The 18898-nt window shown below is 45.7% G+C and overlaps 1 protein-coding gene across 1 annotated transcript in view; it reads right to left on the minus strand.

Annotated features, from left to right (window-relative positions):
- Positions 1 to 2404: 2404 nt before the first annotated feature.
- Positions 2405 to 18898, minus strand: part of arhgap32a (Rho GTPase activating protein 32a) — a 52384-nt gene continuing 35890 nt past the window's right edge. Inside the window, exons 16-22 of the mRNA XM_056283296.1 lie at positions 17285 to 17392; positions 15436 to 15581; positions 12340 to 12553; positions 9923 to 10074; positions 7669 to 7743; positions 6744 to 7442; positions 2405 to 5731 (exon numbers count right to left, since the gene is read on the minus strand). Coding sequence (XP_056139271.1) covers positions 3450 to 5731; positions 6744 to 7442; positions 7669 to 7743; positions 9923 to 10074; positions 12340 to 12553; positions 15436 to 15581; positions 17285 to 17392 — 3676 coding nt within the window. The 3' untranslated portion in view covers positions 2405 to 3449. The remainder of the gene's footprint in view (positions 5732 to 6743; positions 7443 to 7668; positions 7744 to 9922; positions 10075 to 12339; positions 12554 to 15435; positions 15582 to 17284; positions 17393 to 18898) is intronic.

Consider the following 18898-nt stretch of genomic DNA (forward strand, 5'->3'; position numbering starts at 1 on the left):
CCCAGGGACCACGGCCCTGCCTGGAGCTGCGGCCGAGGAGGAAACGCCGAGGGTGGGATGACAGCACGCAGAAGCGGGGCAGGCTATGCTAACTGCTAGACCGGCAGTCATCCTGACTGGTGTTCGACAGTGATTTTTTTAAAAAAAAGATTTTTTATGTTGGATATATGTGAGTTTGCTCCGTAGGGTGTCTGGGCTCAGCCTTAGAGATAGGGTGAGGAGCTCGGACATCCGGAGGGAGCTTGGAGTAGAGCCACTGCTCCTTCGCGTCGAAAGGAGCCAGTTGAGGTGGTTCGGGCATCTGATCAGGATGCCTCCTGGGCGCCTTGCTTTGGAGGTTTTCCAGGCACAGCCAACTGGGAGGAGACCCTGGGGTAGACCCAGAGGGATCGCTGGAGGGACTACATGTCCAATCTGGTCTGGGAACACCTTGGGATCCCCCAGGAGGAGCTGGAGGGCATTGCTGGGGAGAGGGACGTCTGGAGGGCCCTACTTAGCTTGCTGCCACCGCGACCCGACTCCGGAGAAGCAGCGGAAGATGAATGAATGGATAAACGTGTTCTTGTAGTTTGGATGTGCTTTTGTCTTTGTGTTGCGCTACTGTGGGCTGAACGATATCATAGGTAAACAGACCAACTGATTGACAACCCCCATCGACTGATCTGTGGACACTAAGAATAACGGCAGGGCAGGTCGGGGGGTCATACCCAGGTCAAACTACCCATTTCTCAACGATGCTCTTCACATCCGACTGACAAAGAGCAGTGAAAACCACCGAGAAGACGATACACCAAGAACCGATGAGGACGCGGCATGGCACATGCTTGGTTTGGACGGTTCCTGGTCGCAGGGCCATTGGGGCGTGCTTACACAACGCGCAGTTATGCAATCAAAAGTTATGTACAAACTTGGGATTTAAGCAGTTATGTAAAAAAGCGAAAGGTCTACTGTACTAGAGATATAATAACCCATTTATCTCACAGAGGACCTCTAAACACCCTCGTTTTTAGAAAGTATGTGGCGGAGCTATTATCCTGCAGATCACCTGCCCCTGGAGGGGTGACAGTCCTAACGTCTGGCACCTGCTCTCGCTTGGCGCCAGATCCCTCGCACATCCCATCTCTGCATCTGGACTACGCCAGATGTTCCTGCATAATTCTGCATGTAAGGCAGCTAGAGAGAGCCTACCCTTTAGAGCTGAACGCAACTTGCGCTACAATTTTTTTCCAGTCTTGGACACCCCCCCCCCCCTCACCCCCATCCACGCCTTACGTTTCACCTTCACTTTACAGCGGTTGACATAGGGACGGACGTTGGACAGCAGTTTCCCCCTCGTTTCATTTGCCCCCCGTGCTGAAAAACAAGACTTTAACCTCAGCCTGAAAGGTAACGTGTCCACGCATCACAATGTCCAAAAAAAGGCAGATGGTTGTCTCGCTGGGCCGCAATTCGGCTCCAGAATTGCTGAATAATGCATGCATATTTTGTTGTGATCCAGCAAATTCAATAGCTTATAGAAAAGAATTGCTCTCAACGTAAACCATTTTGCTAGAGGCCGTTCTCTTTCCTCGGGTCCAGTCTCCCATAAATAATTTGCCTTCAACCTTCACATGCATAAAAATTGCAACTTGTTGGTTATGAAAGAGAACAGTGTGGATGCATCTTGAATGCCAATGTGGCAATGAATAAACAATGGCTCTGTGCACCGGGAGCGAGGCAGAGCTGCCAGGAGACATTGCTCCCGAGTCCACAGGCTCTCTTAATGGGTTCTAACCACAGAGCAAGTCTTTCAGTCAGCCGTGAATGGGGGGGGGGGGGGCGTTTTGATGGAGCGATATTTTAATAATTTTTAACAAAGCAACAATGCCCATGACACTTTGGACAACCTTGACTGATTGTTTTTGATTGTGCTCACACCGTTCGATTCAATTCGACCTGTAATGGAACAGACATGGATGACTAACGGTCGCCTCCATTATACGAGGTGTGGCCCGTAATTGCCTCAGAATCACAATCGCTTTCTGAGCACGAGTGGTTATCTGTGGGCAGGGGTTATGACTTGGTCACGTGCCGAAGAAGATAATGGCGGGGGTGGGTGGGTGGGGTGGGTGGGTAGTTTTTTACAAAGTACTTCACAGAGAAGTATTTAGTAATTACAGGGTATTCTCATGACAGCCCTCCTTACATATACATAATCAGTAACAATACTGGAATACAGCTGTGACCTTTGACATCTTGTTTTTTTTTGGGGGGGGGGGGTGTTACAAAAAAAAAATTCTTGAACCTCTTATAAAAAAAAAAATCAAATTGAAATTTCAACGTGAAGCTAAAGTGCCCTCTGCTGGCGGAGAAGACAACGTGTCCCTATGTCACGTCACAAAGCACAATAGCGCTGTGATCAGTTATAAGACGTGTCTTTATTTTCCTTCAAGACTCTCGTTAAAATAAAACATTAATATGTCTTAACGGGATCGTCCTTATTTACAGGATTGGATCTGAAATAGCGTCTTTAATGAATAAAAACATCACCATATGCAAAATACCACATTGTTAAAATATTCCTACAAAGGCAGGAGAGATACGTTTTCTGACAAGAGTACAACGCAATATGAAATATGCTTTTTCTAACAAATAAAATTATTTTCATTTAAATCTGGCATATCCCACAGTTATGTTTAATCCGGAAAGGAAACCAAAGCACTCGTAAATAATCTATGTTTGACTTTTCAGCGTCCGCTTTGTGATTACGGTGGATGAATATTTGGAAAATGATGCGATCACAATCTTCCATATTCCTGCCCAGCGTGCCTCCGCAATGATTCAAGCAATAAGTTGTTGTTGTTTTTTTGCTAAGAAAAAAAAAGAAAGAAGATTTTGTTGCCTATTAAGTCCAGTAAGACACTGACTTGGATTCATCTAGATTTAAAAGTGCATCTCGTCTAAGTTCGGGCTGCAATTAACAAAAACAATGATAATGATACCAAACGGTACACCTGCCACATAAGCTAGCTATGCATCGTTTATACAAATATGTTACAGAACATTTAAAATGACTCTTTTTGTTACTTTATACACAGTCCTAGTAGCGTCTTAAAATTAGAATTACAAACCCGGGTGTTCCTTTGGATCCATTCGCCGTTTGCACACAGGATTTTGGGGAGTGTCGCGTTACTATTCTACATCTATCAAATCCAATCAACCTCAAAGTTAATGAGAGTGTAAGCATAGAATTCATTTGTTCGCTGAGCTCCATTAAATCGCCGATATCCCGAGTGCTAACAAAGCTCGTAGCCCCGACTACTGTTCCACTCCAGATGGACTTGCAGCAGCTCTTTAAGGTTTTAAACAAATAAGCTTTGAACTCGATAGTGTCGCGGTCTGGCAGAGGAATAAAGTGCCGCTCTCCTTTTGGCCCCTGATGTGGAATTAGATGAGATCAGTGGCTGGAATCACTCATAGACGCCGGCCTCTGATCTCAGTCCAGCCTGATGAAAAGCACCATGACCCAAAGCCTTGGACAACAATCTGTGTCTGCGGGGAGACATGCAGCCATAGCCGGGGAAGTATCCGGTGACAGCTTTGCCAGATCTGGTTGGTTTAGGTTTGGGAGCAGCGTAATAGCCCTCGGTGTGGTCGTAGTGTGTAGTCGGCCTGACTTTGGTGCTCTGAGTTCTTCTGGTGAACTGAGTGGAGTTGAACCCCAGTTGCTCGGGGTCCAGCGGGGATTTACTGCGGTAATGTTGGTAGTGACGGCCTTCTTTGATGCTCTGAGAGTGCCCCTGGCTCCTGACAAAGACGCTGGATTTCGGCAAACCAGAGGAGGCGACGGCGTCGGTCATCATCAACTTGTCCTGCTCGCAACCACGTGTATTATGGCTTCGGTCATTGCGCTCGATGTTCGCCGGATTAGCGGCTCCGCGCTCTGGAAGCGAGGGGACTTTGCGTAGGTGCGGCTTCTGGTTTGGCTGGGCTTGGTGTGCCAGCATTGCGCCCTCCTTGATCTGAATGCGCTTCGACATGCTCCCCTTCCTGACCAGGACTGGCTCCTCGCCGAGAAACTGACCATGCTGTCGGGCAACCTCTATGTTGGCAAGGTGCGGCCGCGGCATGGGATGCGGGGATTTGGCACCTGCTTTGTGCTCGCCATCAGCCCTGATGGCGGAGAGGAGGCAGGCATTTCCTGGGTCTGACCTGCTCCTGGTGTGAATGATTTCTCGTCCCATTAAGTCGACAGGTGACGGGGGATTCTCACAGGGGGATAAGGCCGGACTGGTGGTTGTATGCCTGTATTTATTTTCCTGCTTGACGGGTTGATGCACACGCCGACTGAAACCATCTGTGTCTCTATTTTTGTAGAAAACGGCATCTCTACTCTCTAAAAAGATCTCCCTGTGTGCAGCTGGGAGGTGTTGCGGTGGGTAATGGTAGTAATCGGGCCTTTCACTTTCCCTTGTGGAGCGCAATGTGTAGGACTGACTATGTCGGATACCGCTCGGCCGGTACGGGTCCATGTAATAGTGAGCGGCGCTATCTAGCGGGCTAATATCAGAGTATGGGCTGTGGCGATACTGAGTATTTCTATTCTCAAAGTATGGCGGAGCAGGGTGGTGGGACTCAACCAGCCACTGGTAGGGCGCCTCCCGACTGGGAGACTGCTGTACATAAAACATGGCGTCAGGGGGTAAAACCTCTGCCTCCGCGAGCTCATAGTGACTAATTTGCGGGGAATGGAAGGAGCGCGCCCTGCGCATGACAGGAGGCCCCGCTATCCTATCCTCTGACGTCTGCCATCGGCCCTGCTGTCTGTGACAGCCGTGGATGAGGCGCTCTTCTCTGGGGCAGCCTCTGAATTGGGGCGACATGGGGTGATTTGAGCTTAAAGTGCTGTGGCGACTCTCGGATGAAAGCCTGTATGTGCTTTTTGGCCCTGAAAGGTGAAGGGGCAGTGCGTCGGGACGGGGATAGTGAGGTGCAGGCATCCGGCCTGTCAGACTGGGGTGATACTGATCAACGTACGCCTCCTCAACCAACCCCAAGTCCCTGTCCTCCTCGGGGCTGTAGTGGAGGACTGTGGAGGCCTGAGATGGGCGTGGAAGGACCTCCTCGATGGAGGCAGGCACGGAGGTCTCAGCCAAGACTGTTCGGAAGTTAAAGGCATTCACGGAGTCGGTGTTGATGTACACCGGGGAGGCGGACGGGCTCAGGTCGGCATGAACGGGCTGGGTGGGAGTTGAGACACCAACGCTGTGATAGGCGGGTTCAGTCTGAAGGTCACCAGGCTGGGCTCGCTCTCTCTCCTGGCCGTGACCCCTCATCTCTGTGTTCCCTTCCTCCAAGCTCCCCGACCCCAGCGGGCTGACATTTGGGGTAAAGTTATTAACAGTCTCCTGTCCGTCACCGACCTGTAACGGCTCTAAACTGAGGTGTGCAGGTGGGAAATGGCCAGGGTGAGGGCAGTAAGGGCCGTCAATGGGGCCGCGGCCCGAGGGCTGCCGCAAGCCGGAGCACTCCTGGGCGTACGGCTGGAGATTGAGAACGGAGGGCCGAGGGGGTCGAGGGTCTGGTCTCTGGGGAGCGTGCGGGTGGATGTGGGGGGTGGTTCTCCTCTGGGATCCATCGCCGCTGGCCTTCTGGGCACTCTCAGCCAGAGCTAGAGCCAACTTGCGCGCAGCGCTCGTCAAGGAAGGGTGAGGAGGGAGGACAGACACTGAACTCATAAGTCTATCTGCTCCTGGGGAGGGATAAGACAAACAACGCTACAGTATGACAGGACAAACAAAGCTATGATAGGACATGATGGGACAAGACACAGAAGCTTTGATAAGAAACTATCAGGAGTAACACTTAAATATTTATATGTAACTGCACTACAACAGCAACTACCAACCCATACGAAATTGGAGGATAGTAAAACCAAAAAAAATAAAAAACTACTATTGTATTCCCTGTTTTATTTTTTCCATCACATTACTTTGCAAAAAACATATACTGCAGTATTTCATCAAAATTACACTAGAAACACTTTCTGCACTAAAGTTTTATTTCATTTGCAAGATAATGTGATGCAAAAAACACAGGAAATATTTAATACATTTGAATAGAAGTGGCAGTAATATGTCACAAAAAACTGCAGGAATTACTATAGCAATTTTTGATGGTTTCACTATAGTCAATTTTTCTATGGGCAACGTTAAGAACGATTACAAATGCGAAGACAGCTACTAATACGACTAGAATTACTACATCAGTTGACCATTGTAATTATAATAATATTTAAAACTGTAACAAGGAGTTTTGGATTTTTTATGTTTTTGCACACCCCTGGACTGAAGTGGTAGTGTTCTGCAGAAGAATGACTACATTTCGCATAAGCACGTTTGTAAAGATCTACGTTCGCCTTGAGGTAGCTGGTGCATTTGTTCTGAAGAGTGATACAAGATATAGTACAGCGATGAGGCAAGGTATCTCCAATTGTGGTCATGTGTCCCAACTGTGTGCGGTCAACTGTTTCGTCAGATTTTGCAGGGAATGACTCAGAAAGAAGCGTTTGGGATTATGACACACCAATACCTAATTTTCTCGCTTATGTTCTCGTTTGATCATGTCGGTCATGTAACGGCATCAAATTTAAAGTGAGACTGTGAAAAAGTCATCGTAGAAGCTTTTAATTAGGTGAAAACACACACAGAGAGACTATCCAGGTTTGGTGTACATGTTGAGTTATGTTAGAGTTCAGAACTAACCTGGATCAGGCAGGTTTTGTGCGGACTGGCTGAGATCCGTGAGACCAGAAGCCTGGCTTGCTGTGCTGCGTGGGCTGCACGGCTGGTAAGGAGCTTTGGGCTGTCCCCCATCTGCCACCAATGCTTCACATATCTCCACCGGGGGGTACGACGAGGGGGCGGGCGGAGGACAGGCCAACGCCGCCTCCTGACGTCGCGTGGAGATGGACGCACTCCGCACATCAGCTTCGACGGCAGAAGAGGTCTTGAATGACTTCTTCCTGACTTTTGGGGAGAGCGGTTTGGTCACCATTTTCACGCCTCTGTCACACCGGAACGGGTGGACATGGGGGGACTGGGACCCGCCGTGGAGTTCATTCAGTGAAGAGGCAGGTTCAAAATCGGTTGAGCCTGTTCCAATTTTCCTCCATTTCCTGTTCTCCTTAGCGTGCTGTGGGCCGGGCATTTCCAAGGGTGGGCTGCACTGATAGGACATGGGGTCAAAGTCCAGCGTGGCAATGCCTGGGGCCGGGGGGCAAAGGTCAAGGTCATCCTCCTGATGTGGAGATGAAACACCGTCAGCACCATCGTGGCGGTCATTCTGGTGGCGGTTACTGTGATCATTTTTACTTCGAATTTTCAGTAAATCCTCCCGGCAGGCGGCAGAGATGGCCTCGCTGGTGGAACGAGGTCTGGAGGGGCGACGGCCTTGAGGCTCTGCTGGGACAGGAGGAAAACAAAGGTAGACAGACTGAGCGTTCAACTGTAACGAAGAGAAAAAAACCCTCCCCCGAAAAATAAGACAACCATTCAGGGTCCATATCTGATTAATCTGCACTTAAAATGGGTGCACCTTAATATAGGTCTATACAGGATGTAAGAGATGACAGAGGAAGTGTTACTTTAATTATAGTGCAATTATTAGGAGCCATCTTGGATAAATTACCTTCCAGGTTGTGCAAAGAGGTGAGCGATTCCTCACTTTTTGTGGAGCGAAGTGTACCGCAATCTCCTCTCCCACCTGCGTGTTTTACAGAGAAATTGAATCTAAATGGACCACATCCTTACCACCTCTGTTAGAATTATCACTTGGAAACCGCCCCCCCCCCAAAAAAAAATCTTAGGAAACTGGACAAAGTTGCACCAGTTATTTATAAACTTGTAACTAAGTTTGTGTATAAAGTCCTTACTAAGGTCTTAGTTGAGGTCTTAGTATTAACTAGGAAGTTGTAAACTAGCGACTTGCTAATGTGGTTTGCACAGTTCAAACATCAGGACTGTCTTAGCAAGTAAATTCTTAGTATAAACATCTCTACAGCTGCCGCTACAGCCACGGCGAGACACTTCGATGATGTTGGACGTGTAGCAACTGGAAACAGGATGGCGTTGGATCTTCTGTGAGCCTCGTGGGGTGGTGAATGTAAGGTGACCTCCACTGAACGCTGTGCATGTATTACTAGCAACGATGCTGAAATATCCGAATTGAGACATGATACTGAACGAGGGGTAAAAAGATGTACATGCTGTACATGGGTGGGATCCCATGTCAGGCGTGTTCGGCCCCTTGGCATCGGGGGGGGCATCGTTCATTTCTACACTGATCATGGGTGTTCTCCTGTTTGTCGTCATTGTTTTCGTCAGTGTGAAGCACTTTGGGTGTCTAGAAAAGCGTTATATAAATGTAATGATTATTATTATTATTGTTAAAGTGTAAATTGGTTTCTAGGCAAACATCACAGGAGCCGGCCAATCAAAAACTGTTCTCACGTGTAACTACGGAACAGCACACCTACCTCATGAGCGAATGTCAGACATCATCATATAAATCAAGGGGATGCAGCCTATCGTGTAAAACGCGCTGACAACAAATATCTTCACCATTTTTTTATAATATTTCTAAGCGGCCCGAGCTAGCCATTGTTTGTTTGTTGTCATCTCTGTAAGGTCTGTTGGTGTTACTGCTGTTAATTTGATTAAACGTTACAGTTCTCTGTTAGCTAACTCCAATCCTAGCTGGTATGTGTAAAATTTTGCCAACAATTAAGTTCTCAGTAATAACTACTGGGAGAGGGGCATCCGGGTGGCGTGGTGGTCTATTCTGTTGCCTGCCAACATGGGGCTCGCCGGTTCGAATCCCCGTGTTACCTTCGGGTTGGTCGGGCGTCCCTACAGACACAATTGGCCATGTCTGTAGGTGGGAAGCCGGATGTGGGTATGTGTCCTGTTCGCTGCACTAGCGCCTCCTCTGCTCAGTCAGGGTGCCTGTTCGGAGGGGGAACTGGAGGGAATAGCGTGATCCTCCCACGTGCTACGTCCCCCTGGCGAAACTCCTCACTGTCAGGTGAAAAGAAGAAGCTGGTGACTCCACATGTATCGGAGGAGGCATGTGGTAGTCTACAGCCCTCCCTGGATCGGCAGATGAGGTGGAGCAGCAACCGGGACAGCTCGGAAGAGTGGGGTAGTTGGCCGGATACAGTTGGGGAGAAAAGGGGGGGGGGACTAATGGGAGAGGTGCAACTCTTTCGTATTTAGTGTGGTGTAAATTCTGACTTAGTAAATACTTACGTTACAACTAAACTTAGTAAGGACTTACACACAACTGGTGAAACCGACCCCCGAACACTTCAGATTAAATGAGGAAATGGAGATTTTTAAAAGTCAATTAAAGTTGAAATCCGTGACTTTTCTTCATTAATAGTTATTTTAACCATCTGGACTATGGAGTCAGGCTGTATAATACCTGCTGGTATCTTCACAGTGGTTGGAGAAACTCCCCTTAAACCATTGTTGACATTTTGACCAGGTAGGACAAACACTGGCACAAACACGTTCCTACTACTGAAACAGGGACAAGGACTGAAGCATGATGACAATACACTGTGGTGATGTTTCTGTTTGAGAGCTAATCTGTCAATTCTACAATCAATATTACAGTAGAGCAGAGTTCCCACATGGTTAGATGTAGTTTGTCATACTGTCTGTGTTAGCTTTGGTCTGTAGATGCCATTTTGACAAGGGTGGGAACTGTTTACTGCTGAGCTCATGGCACACAAGTGACAACGGCTGCTACAACTTTGTAGTTCTTGCTGCCACAGAGAGGGAAATCACAGATTTCAGCTTTAAAAGTACAGGTATAAGCCATTGTAATAGTAAAGCTCGTGTATTTGCACTGCAATCCAATGAGCCCATGACACTCTGACCTGGCAGTGCGATGCTCTTTATCTCGTTGGGCTCGCTGGGGTGGCGTTTCAGCTTACGTTTACACACAGAATGGGACTTGCCAAGGTGGAAGAAGGACAGCCAGTTGCCCACAGGAGACTTTTTAACCTTAGCAGGACCCCGTTTGCTGCCACTGGACAGAAACAAAAACACATCTTCATCACTTAAGGATTCATGATCTCTCCATCACTCAGCTGTCCCAACAACTGAAATCATTCTGTTCTTACCAAAGTACAATTACTGAGCTCTTTCACGCAAATAAAAAAAAAAAAAAATTACAAAAAGGTAAAATACCACAACATTAGTTGTCATATCACTCAACACGACATGCATAATACCATGCATTATAGCTGTATATAAATGACACATTAACAAACACCCATAAAGCCTCAACACTGTTTGTAGGGATGTCCCGATCCGACTTGGGGTGCAGATCCCGGGGGGTGAGAGGGGACGTGTCCCCTCCAACTTCTGAAAAACATGAAGGCCCCCCCCCCCGCTCAATAAATTATTTCGAAATAAATTATGTAATTAATAGAAGGTGACTCCCCTTTTGAAATAATTCACACATAACCACAACATGGGCCCTGTTATGGCCTGGCGGCCTGTCCAGGGTGTCTCCCCGCCTACCACCCAGTGACTGCAGGGATGGGCTCCAGCATCCCTGCGACCCTGAGAGCAGGATAAGCGGTTTGGATAATGGACGGATGGATGGATACACAACAAATTTTGAAGGTTTTGTTTATGTCCCCCTATGCAGCCTGCTCAGCGGTCTGCACCGTTGAATATACTAAACTAAGTGGACATTTGGGAAATGAAGTTAATGGTTTACTTCATCCTGATACCGCTGCTTACTACTGGATTTTGTTTCCCAGGTTCCATCTCTGCAGCGCGTCAGAGTTGCGTCTTCAGTGAGTGAGTCTAGTGGCTGGTGTGACTGGGGTGACCGCTAGGACCACAGGCTTGTCCTGTGACAGATGCCTCGTAAGTAAGTTTGTCCAAACAAAGATAAAATCTACCCATCGGCAGAATAAAAGGTTTAAAAACATAACCAGACTGTGTTTACCGCCTCAAGTGAATTATCCCCAGCCACAGCTGTAGTTAAGCTAGCTCGCTAGCTAATGTGACATTGAGCGTACCCATAAAACTTCTAATACCCCGCACACCCGGCCTTTATTACAGACAGGTGGTTATTTGAGACAGGGGTTTAAATTATAGTTATGTTAATTTAAAAATGACGAGACTGATTCCGGTTTCTGACGGTGAGTGTTTCAAGTGGATGAGCTACATCTTATATGGTAATGTAACCAGTTATTTTCTTGCCCGGTGCGGGATTCGATACGGGGTGTACTGCACCACAAGGCGACATCACTAACCGCTCGACTAAAGGGTCAGACCCGTTAACTAGGGACTAACGTGTCTTATTAGTAGTTTACAGTCGTCACCCTCCCCGGAAGCGCGCCCTCGCGCTTTGTTATTCCCGCGCTCCGAAGAGACTTCTGGGATCTGCACACTTCCGGATCCCACTGCTGCCACCAATGTAACCGGTTATTTTCTTGCCCGGTGCGGGATTCGATACGGGGTGTACTGCACCACAAGGCGACATCACTAACCGCTCGGCTAAAGGGTCAGACCCGTTAGCTAGGGGGCTAACGTGTCTTATTAGTAGTTTACAGTAACAACAGTTAAGCTAACATAAACATTTACTTAGCCATTTAAATGTGTGCCAGTTCACATTAGCTAGTTACAGCCTCCAGTAGCCCACATCAACACACATTGCTCATTACAGCATACAGACAGAAAATAGTCTTGAGAAAATTCCAGTTTTTGCGCCCCCCCCCCCCAAGTTGTAATTAGATCTGCTTCCTTGCGGTCCAATCTGAGATATCGCATTGGAGCCGATTGCGGCTCATTTTAATTGATCGGTAGCGGCATATTAAGCCCAACTAAAGTTCGATTTCAGCAATAAGCAGCTAAAATCTCTGTAGTGTGAAAGTTCTTTAACTTGGAGGACGGAAGTACTTTCAATATGATGAAGCACTTGGAAAAAGAAATCATTCATACTAGTTTGCTGTGACACCGCTATGTGGAAATGAGATTTTTATTTTGTAGCGGTATCACATTTAAGTGCAATTGTAATTTAAATTTTACTCTTTGGGTGTCTCCCCACCTGCTGCCCAATGACTGCTGGGATAGGCTCCAGCATCCCCATGACCCTGAGAGCAGGATAAGCGGTTTGGATAATGGATGGATGGATGGATGGAGTTGATGTCGACAGATAATATGAAATGACTCGAATAGGGTTGGGGGAAAAAAAACTATATCGGTACATCCCTTACTTTTAGCCTTCCGTTTTCCTCTTGAAAACCACACAAAACAACAGGTCATTTCAAACTACCTCTCCACCGGGAGCTCGATGACTGTGTGGAACTTGCCCAGCAGGGCTCCAGGTCCCTCTCCGACCTCGATGTACTCGCTGTGGGACAAACATGGCGTGGTGACCGGAGAATTCAGCTGAGCCTGGGTCCGGGCCTGGGCCTCCTCCAGAGAGAGGAGCTTGGTGGAAGGGGAGGAGACCAGCAAGGACTTGGGTCTGGATAAAGTGTTGTTACCTTAAATGTGAATAATATAACATCAGAATTAGAAGAAAGTTAGTTTTCTTTTTTTTTTGCTTTTTAAGTTTTGATGACATTTTCCTTCAAATTTGATTGTGTGTTTTGCAAAGTGAAACTTGGGCATCACAGAAAATCAAATGAATAAATTGTATATGTATGCTTAGTGTTCACAGTAGATTCAAAACTTAGATTTCTATAACAAGAACAACACACATATTGCATCCAAACTCATTTGTCCTTCTCAGCCCAAATCTGTCAGACCCAAACAGCAAAGCAATTACAAGCAAAGCAATAAACTATATCCCACGACCCCGGGCACCTCCTCAACCCATTCTTCAATTTACTCCCATCTGATTTTTGGTACAGATATATAACCCAGAGTAAAGCCTGCTTTGGTGGGATTGTCATCCCATCTGCCCAGTGTTGTGGTACTCGAGTCCTTGGACTCGAGTCCTGATTTTCAGGACTCGTGACTCGACTTGGACTTGAGCACTGATGACTCGGACTCAGACTTGAGCATTGACTGCATTCGGACTCGGATGTTAATTGATAAAGACTGTTTTTTTTGTTTTGTTAGTTTTTTTGTAATAGGCCCTAATAATTTGGCATAAGACAGTGATAGCTATATTATAATACTGTAAAATTATTCAATTTCGTGCAAGGGCAGGCACGTGTGTTCCACCTACATGCGTATTCACATGCATACCCTCATGTTCAGTAACAGTTAGTGCTAAGATGCCTAACTCGAACTCAACTCAGACTCAACCTTGATGACTCGGACTCGAGACTCAACTTGGACTCGAGGTTTAGTGACTCGACTACAACACTGCATCTGCCATAGGAGGCCTAAATAAAATACCCTGCCAGAAGCCTTTGTATGAACTGATATACCCATCTCTCTACATATGTCTGTTTCACATAACTGTATATGAGAATGAACATACACTACCGTTCAAAAGTCTGGGATCACCCAAACAATTTTGTGTTTTCCATGAAAAGTCACACTTATTCACCACCATATGTTGTGAAATGAATAGAAAATAGAGTCAAGACATTGACAAGGTTAGAAATAATGATTTGTATTTGAAATAAGATTTTTTTTACATCAAACTTTGCTTTCGTCAAAGAATCCTCCATTTGCAGCAATTACAGCATTGCAGACCTTTGGCATTCTAGCTGTTAATTTGTTGAGGTAATCTGGAGAAATTGCACCCCACGCTTCCAGAAGCAGCTCCCACAAGTTGGATTGGTTGGATGGGCACTTCTTGCGTACCAGACGGTCAAGCTGCTCCCACAACAGCTCAATGGGGTTCAGATCTGGTGACTGCGCTGGCCACTCCATTACCGATAGAATACCAGCTGCCTGCTTCTGCTCTAAATAGTTCTTGCACAATTTGGAGGTGTGTTTAGGGTCATTGTCCTGTTGTAGGATGAAATTGGCTCCAATCAAGCGCTGTCCACTGGGTATGGCATGGCGTTGCAAAATGGAGTGATAGCCTTCCTTATTCAGAATCCCTTTTACCCTGTACAAATCTCCCACCTTACCAGCACCAAAGCAACCCCAGACCATCACATTACCTCCACCATGCTTAACAGATGGCGTCAGGCATTCTTCCAGCATCTTTTCATTTGTTCTGCGTCTCACAAACGTTCTTCTTTGTGATCCAAACACCTCAAACTTGGATTCATCCGTCCACAACACTTTTTTCCAGTCTTCCTCTGTCCAATGTCTGTGTTCTTTTGCCCATCTTAATCTTTTTCTTTTATTGGTCAGTCTCAGATATGGCTTTTTCTTTGCCACTCTGCCCTGAAGCCCAGAATCCCGCAGCCGCCTCTTCACTGTAGATGTTGACACTGGTGTTTTGCGGGTACTATTTAATGAAGATGCCAGTTGGGGACCTGTGAGGCGTCTGTTTCTCAAACTAGAGACTCTAATGTACTTATCTTCTTGCTCAGTTGTGCAACGCGGCCTCCCACTTCTTTTTCTACTCTGGTTAGAGCCTGTTTGTGCTGTCCTCTGAAGGGAGTAGTACACACCGGTGTAGGAAAGCTTCAATTTCTTAGCAATTTCTCGCATGGAATAGCCTTCATTTCTAAGAAAAAGAATAGACTGTCGAGTTTCAGATGAAAGTTCTCTTTTTCTGGCCATTTTGAGCGTTTAATTGACCCCACAAATGTGATGCTCCAGAAACTCAATCTGCTCAAAGGAAGGTCAGTTTTGTAGCTTCTGTACCGAGCTAAACTGTTTTCAGATGTGTGAACATGATTGCACAAGGGTTTTCTAATCATCAATTAGCCTTCTGAGCCAATGAGCAAACACATTGTACCATTAGAACACTGGAGTGATAGTTGCTTGAAATGGGCCTCTATACACCTATGTAGATATTGCACCAAAAACCAGACATTTGCAGCTAGAATAGTCATTTACCACATTAGCAATGTATAGAGTGTATTTCTTTAAAGTTAAGACTAGTTTAAAGTTATCTTCATTGAAAAGTACAGTGCTTTTCCTTCAAAAATATGGACATTTCAATGTGATCCCAAACTTTTGAACGGTAGTGTACATATATATCTAATTATGCATGAAGGTAAAGCTGTATGGCTAATGTACAGGCTGTGACAAGAAATTTCCTTAAAAGAGATAATAAAGACTCTTTCAATTAAGCTATCAATTCTGCTTACAGTATCTATCGTATCTATCTATCAATAGATCTATCTATCTATTTATAGCATCCATCCATCCAGCCGTGTAATGTCAATAATGTATAGGGTTACCTATTAAATGTTTGACAACCGCATATAAATCATAGGAAAGACACTGAATGCTCTTGTGAGGGCTACTTGTCGAGTCAAAGACAAGTTGTTGACTGACGACATACCTGTGTTTTCTCGTATGACGGCGTTGAGTTTGGGGCTGAAGAGAGCCTCGGTGTTGTTGAGGATGAACTCCACCACCACCGACTGGATTCGCACCTCCATGAACGCCGCTGTGCCGCTGAAACAAGCTGACTCAATCTGTCTCGACCTGAAACACAGTTAACGGCACCGCACGACCCATTTTAACGGCTTAGAAACCACTGGGACATGCGCTAGTTCACATAGAGAGGTCTAGAAGGAACCTGCGAGATTGGTATGTGGCTAGATGTCATCGTTTTGGCGTGATCTTAAAGAGAAACAATCATAATTTTTAACATTATCTCTACATAAGTGGGGCAGGCTAAGCTAACTGCTAGCCCATGCAGACTGGCAGTTCCGATAACACCAAGGCCGGTCTGGCGTTGGCGTCTAGCGTTGACTGAGGTGTTTTTGTCGTCGTTGTCTGGAGTGCGGGGGAGGTGTGTCGAGGGTGTCTGGCTGGGACAGCTGGCGTTGGATCGGCTGAGGGAGCCTGGTCTGCTGCGTCCGGTGGGCCCAAGGACCATGGCCCCTGCCTGGACCTGCACCCAAAGAGGAAACACCGAAGGTGGTCTGACAGGACGCGGAAGCGGAGCAGGCTAAGCTAACCGCTAGCCCATTCAGACCGCCAGTTCCCACAGTCATCCTGGCTGGCGTTCGTTCCCTTGGACAGTGTGTTAGTTTGACTGTGTGTTCTTGTAGTTCTTGCAGGTTTTGGATTTGTGTTTTTGTCTTTGAGTTGCACTGCTGTGGGCTGGGGAGAAACAACATTTCATTTCATGTATGCAAGTACATGAAATGAAATGACAAAGTATTCCTGATACATGTATATGTTGTCACAGTATTATGGCAGCTAACGGAGTGTTGCCTAGCAACATATGCTGCACATAAAAAAATTGGGGACACCTCCTCGCCTTCTAATTTTCATAGTAATGGTTGATTTTCTTTGTTACTATTCAATTAATTAAGAGAAAATGCCTGCAAAGGTTTTTTTTTAAACATAAAACTGCTATTTACTCGTACTTTGGGTACAGTTATGCAAATCTCAGCCTTGTGTTCTTCAAAGTGTCTTCCTTGGTATGAAGAGTAGGTTTTGCATTGAAAATCTTTGGCCCCAAAAGTGGATGAAACACCTGTAAGGTGGCCACTGATGGATGCTGACAACGAGGGTGTAAAATGGGTGGGGTATATGATTATTCCCAACGATGAGAATATTGCTTTTGTCAGTTGTTTTACATGCTTTAAAAGGAAAAATGGCAAGGTCTACAGAGTTTTCTATTGAAATAAGTCAGTCTGTGGTTGTGTGACGAGGTCACCTTATTGACAAAGTGGGCTTATTGAAAAAGTGGGCGGCACGGTTGCCCAGTGGTTAGCACTGTTGCCTCACAGCAAGAAGATTCTGGGTTCGAACCCCAGGCCATCCCAGGTCCTTTTTGTGTGGAGTTTGCATGTTCTTCCCTGTGTCTGCGTGGGTTTCCTCCAGGTGCTCCGGTTTCCTCCCACCATTAAAAAGACATGCATGTTAGGGTTAATACCCCTGTCTGTGTCCCTGAGCAAGGCAATGGAAAGAGGAACTGGAGTTTGTCCCCGGGAGCTGCAGCTGCCCACCACTCCTATAAAATAGGAGGGTTAAATGCAGAGAACACATTTCATCGTAACTTGTACAATGACAAATAAGTGGCTTTCCTCTCTTCCTCAAATCAAGGTGTCCCCAGATTTTTGATGGGTAGTGGGTAGTGTCTATATCTATAGAGATAATGCTGAAAATCCTGATTGTTTCCCTTTAATGGTGAGTGTGACTAAGGACAGTGTTGACAGCATTCAAAGAATCACCTGAGTAAGTTGGGTGCCCAGACGATAGCCAGGTTTTTAGTGTGCATGTTCGTAATGGGGCTGAATGTGGCTAGTCGGGACAGATGCCTCATCAGGAACTCCAGAGTCCTGTGGATTAAAACAAAACACCACACACACACACACACACACACACACACACACACACACACACAAACAAATTGGAACATGACTTTCACCTCTCCATTTCCAAATAGGACCTCACTTCAGACAAATGAGACGGCAGATGGAGGATTGCCGAGGAGAAGTGAGAGCTCCTCTAGCGCTGATGTCTTCACTTCTAACAGCAGATGGTGTCTAACGATGAGCAAGCGCGGCGCTAATAAACAACTCCGTCCGTCTTTTCTGTGACCCTACTTGAAGAGTCAGTGGTGATTTGTCAACACCATCAATTTCCGCAGTTGCTCTTTTATGGCCACTTGGAATGCGGCGCTGCACTCCATGGCTTTCATTCATTATTAATTTGACCAGCCATACGGCTTCATTTCACAACAAATTTCAAAGCTCAGGACAGGCCGAGGTATGAAAGAGCAGGAAAATAATGACGAGTTATGGTTTCTCTAACTGACATATATATATATATATATATATATATATATATATATATATATATATATATATATACACATATATATATATATTGTTTCGTGCGCCATGCACTCATCAGCGGCCATAGTCTTTTTTTGTCCGACATTTATCTTAATATTCCACTCCTCATTTGTTGAGCACTTTTATCAACACCATTGATGGTTCCCGGAAAAAAACCCCAATATATATATATATATATATATATATATATATACACACACACACACACACACACACACACACACACACACACTTCCGCATTGGACGTTGTGCACATGATGTGCATGACGAGGCAGTAAATGGTGTTCTTTCCCGAGTAGCTTTATTGACAGCTGATGATTGCTTATGGCATGAAACGGGCTTGTACTGTCTCATAAAGAATTTACTTGACTCACTGGATTATTTTGCTCCTTATCTGTTCCCTGCTCTTAAGTGTTTCTTTTAACAAAGTTATATATATGTATGTGAGTGTATATATATATACACAGTGTTTTTTTCCCGAAACCGTCAATGGTGTTGTTGTAAGTGCTCAACTAATGAGGAATGGAATATCAACATGGATACAGGAAAAAAAAGTTTTAATGCATTGCAGTACAGGCCTGTTTTGTGCGTCTAAAACTTTTTTTTCCTGTATTCGTGTATATAGCAGCTTTTTTTCCTCCGGAAACCGTCAATGGTGTTGATAAAGTGCTCAACAAATGAGGAGCGGAATATCAATATAGACGTAGGAAAAAAAAACCTTTTAATATATAGCAGTACAAGCTTGTTTCATGCGTCGCAAACTCATCAGCTGCCAATGTGATTTAACAAAAAAGACAAAGGTTCTTCTTTGTTGAACGTGATTCAACACATTCAACAAAGTTCTTCTTTGTTGAATCACTTTGGCAGCTGATGAGTGTGCGACGCACAAAACAAGATTGTACTGCTATGTATTAAAATTTGTTTTTCCTACATCTACCTTGATGTGCACATACATACAGATGGGTCACAAATTAAAGGAAAAGCCAA

Source organism: Lampris incognitus, chromosome 7, assembly GCF_029633865.1.
Source record: "Lampris incognitus isolate fLamInc1 chromosome 7, fLamInc1.hap2, whole genome shotgun sequence".
In the NCBI taxonomy this organism is placed as follows: Eukaryota; Metazoa; Chordata; class Actinopteri; order Lampriformes; family Lampridae; genus Lampris; species Lampris incognitus.